Below are 2837 nucleotides of genomic sequence, written 5' to 3'. Positions count from 1 at the left end.
AAAAAAAAAAAAAAAAAAATCTGAAAATAAGACTACTTCATCCTGAAACTTGCTTGCAAATAGAAATGCTTTATCATGTTTTATAATGTGATACAGACAGAACCAAACTCTTTCTGGAAATTTCACAAAATAAATTACAAAAGAAAGATTATTAAATAAGAGAAGGAAAGAATAAGTAAAAAAAGAGTCAAAAGAATACCTCTAAAACTTGGCTGAAGCTCTCCGAGTAGGGAACATACTTATTGTCTTTGTCCCCCTTGTAAAACCATGTACATCGTCTCACTTCCGATGCTAGTTCATCCCAGTATACAGCATACCGCATCCTTTCCCCCAAATGAACATCGTATCTGCCCCCATCAGTAGGAACAACTCTCCCATTACAATCTTTTCCTTTCAAGGATTGAAAAGGGGAAAAGAAGTACATATTTCAAAATATATCTCCCAACATACAATTCTGAGTTATACTCTAAATAATGTTATAAAACACATGAATGAACAGTTCCTACTTGGCTAAACACCAAACAAAATGGAATTTAATTCATATCTTTTTCACTACCTACTTTACAAACCGTCAAAACCATTCCTGATTTTAATGAAACATGAAAAAAATATTACCCAAACAGTTTTGTTCTTTTTCTGAGAAAAGATAGCAGTGCCCCTTAAAAAAAAAGTATATAATGTGATTTTTCTGAGTTTGCTTGGGAACCATAAGATAAATTAATAACCATCATGATGATTCAGTATAAATAGAATCATTCTTGTTTTATAAAAGAAAAGTCAAGTGACAAGTTAGAGAGTTCATTCTTCTGCACTGTGACACCCCACTCTATACATACTTTTTTCTCTTTTTTTTGAGACGAGTCTCACTCTGTCACCCAGGCTGGAGTCCAGTAGCACAATCTTGGCTCACTGCAACCTCCGCCTCCCGGGTTTGAGCAATTCTCCTGCCTCAGCCTCCCAGGTAGCTGAGACTACAGGCACAGACCACCCATCTGGCTAACTTTTGTATTTTTAGTAGAGAAGGGGTTTCACCATGCCGGCCAGGCTAATCTCGAACTCCTGACCTCAAGTGATCTGCCCGTCTTGGCCTCGCAAAGTGCTGGGATTACAGGTATGAGCCACTGCACCCAGCCTTACACATTCTTTATAAAACAAAACATAAGCTAGAACATTAAAGATATTACCGGGGGGCTGGGCACAGGGTGTAACACGCCTGTAATTCCAGCACTTTGGGAGGCCAGGCAGAAAGATTGCTTGAACCTAGGAGTTCAAGATCAGCCTAGACAATATAATTAGGTCCCCAACTCTAAGGAAAAAAAAAATTATTGGGTAACTATGCAGAAATAATAATAGATACTGTTTTCAAAATACAGACCAACTTCTGGAATATTATTGATTGGCTAGGTATTAGTGCAGAAGTTCTATATAAAATGCTGTAAGAAATTATTTAACTGGAAAAATCTAAAATTTAGTTTTCATAGCACTCACTATAAGGACCATTATACTATAGTTTGAAGAGGGGGAAGTCTTTGTCTATTCCAAGTCATAATTTTCACCTACCAGAGTTATATGCCTCCTCCAGCTGCTGTGAATCCTCAGAGTTGAAAGGAATCCATGTCTCCTTAGAATCTATTATCTTACAATAAAACCAATGGGGAGAAACTGGTTCATACAAGCTGCCAGCATCCATGTCTATTAGCTCAAAGGAACTACATGAGTTTGGTGATGGGGATGGATCTGACTGGGACAACTGCTCCTGTTGTGACTGCACTGATGACATTTCGCTCTCTAAAGACAAAAGAAAACTATCAGGAAAATGATTTTAACTGTGTAACTGTTCGCACACATACACAAGCACAAAACTAATCATTTTACGGAGCCATTTCTGCAACAACAACAACAACATCATCTACATAATTTAAAAGAAAAATAACATAAATTAGCAGCTGGATGGGTGGAAGCTTTAAATAAAATGCTTCTATTAGATCAACTATTGCGCGGAGTTCCCAATTCTCTCGGAAAACTGGGTAATTTTACTCAGTCCATAAGTTATAAAACAAACCCAGAATTACAGGACCACATGCTCGAAACTTGATTGCAACAAAAACATTTTACCCTAATTTCCAATCTAAATGTAGTTAAAGGCAGAAAATTTACTCCAAGTCAGCTGGGTCATGCCCTGTCCTAGTAACGCCAAGGTTTTGGGCTCCAGGCCCCTACCATTACACAACTAACAGAATCTTAAAATACAAAAAAAATAAAACTACTCGCTTAGGAACCAATCATTTTTGATGGATCCTTGAAGTCGATTAATGGGCGGTGGCACAAATTCGGAAAAGAAATCTAGCCCGGGGCCACGGTGCGCACGCGCACGCCCACTCGCACAGCCAGAATCTCAGAGGAAAGGTAACGAGCGACCTCAAAAGCCTCCTCCCGCAGAGGCTGCTCTGACCAGCTGTTTCTACCTCTCCAACACTCCTTCCATTCGGCAATGACCAGCGCCGCAGGCACCAGAGGGACACTTCTAAGTTGCCCCGTAGGGCAGGGGGCAGGAGCGCATCTCACGCGGGCCCAGCGGGACGGTAGACGCCGGCTTTCGGCTCCATTGTCCTTTTCCCCGCACAGACCTACCTCAGCCACCTTGGCGCGCCCCTAGCCCCCGCGACCCTAGGCCCTGGCGCCCCGCTCCGGGCCCTCGGAGCTCGGGCTCAGGTTGTCCGCCCGCAGTCCCGCGACAGCAGCAGGACAGCCAGTGCAGACCACAGGGTAAACAGGGTTCACAGGGTGCCCAGGGTTCCCCCAGGCTAGGGGCTTCCGCATCCCGGCCCCGCAGCGCT

At 42.6% G+C, this 2837-nt stretch overlaps 1 protein-coding gene across 2 annotated transcripts in view; it reads right to left on the bottom strand.

Moving 5' to 3' along the window:
* The window catches only part of DDHD2 (DDHD domain containing 2), a 45653-nt gene that overhangs the window by 33842 nt on the left and 8974 nt on the right, over positions 1-2837 (bottom strand). Inside the window, exons 1-3 of one of the 2 annotated variants that reach the window (XM_011993270.1) lie at positions 2632-2816; positions 1561-1788; positions 200-390 (exon numbers count right to left, since the gene is read on the bottom strand). In XM_011993270.1, coding sequence (XP_011848660.1) covers positions 200-390; positions 1561-1780 — 411 coding nt within the window. In that variant the 5' untranslated portion in view covers positions 1781-1788; positions 2632-2816. Of the gene's footprint in view, positions 1-199; positions 391-1560; positions 1789-2631; positions 2817-2837 lie in introns of those variants that run through there. The other variant, XM_011993279.1, reaches the window with a different exon arrangement.

The sequence above is a fragment of the Mandrillus leucophaeus genome, unplaced genomic scaffold, assembly GCF_000951045.1.
Source record: "Mandrillus leucophaeus isolate KB7577 unplaced genomic scaffold, Mleu.le_1.0 Scaffold111, whole genome shotgun sequence".
Lineage (NCBI taxonomy): Eukaryota > Metazoa > Chordata > Mammalia > Primates > Cercopithecidae > Mandrillus > Mandrillus leucophaeus.
Note: the sequence above shows the minus strand (reverse complement) of the source record. Positions and strands in the feature narration are given on the sequence as shown.